General features: G+C 68.8%; 1 protein-coding gene across 1 annotated transcript in view; it reads right to left on the reverse strand.

The window, feature by feature from the left end:
* Positions 1-302, reverse strand: part of CUNH15orf61 (chromosome unknown C15orf61 homolog) — a gene marked incomplete at its 5' end in the record, with an annotated part of 4,654 nt that extends 4,352 nt beyond the window's left edge. The window contains one exon of the mRNA XM_006153505.2: positions 86-302. Within this exon, the coding sequence (XP_006153567.1) occupies positions 86-302 (217 nt within the window). The remainder of the gene's footprint in view (positions 1-85) is intronic.
* Between the last annotated feature and the right edge of the window lie 2 nt (positions 303-304).

Genomic DNA, 304 nt, shown 5'->3' on the forward strand with positions numbered 1-304 from the left:
GCGCCCGCGTGTGTCGGGATGCTTTGTGGACAGTGGGCCGCGCTCGGCCGACGCGCTTCCTGGTCGGGCAGCGGGCGCCACTCACCGAGGTTGATGACCTTGAGCGCCGTGAAGAGGCGGTTCTGCAGGGCCAGGTCCTGCCAGGGGGCCTTGGAGCAGTGGTACTTGATGAAGGGGAAGCAGCCGGTGCGCAGGACGTGGTAGTTGGCGCCCGGCACCGGCCAGTTGAAGTGCGAGAGGCCGAACTGGTCGTTGCGGACGGCGCTGTAGCGCACGCAGAAGGAGGTCCAGTGCGGCAGGCGCC

The sequence above is a fragment of the Tupaia chinensis genome, unplaced genomic scaffold (genome assembly GCF_000334495.1).
Source record: "Tupaia chinensis unplaced genomic scaffold, TupChi_1.0 Scaffold000377_2, whole genome shotgun sequence".
Lineage (NCBI taxonomy): Eukaryota > Metazoa > Chordata > Mammalia > Scandentia > Tupaiidae > Tupaia > Tupaia belangeri.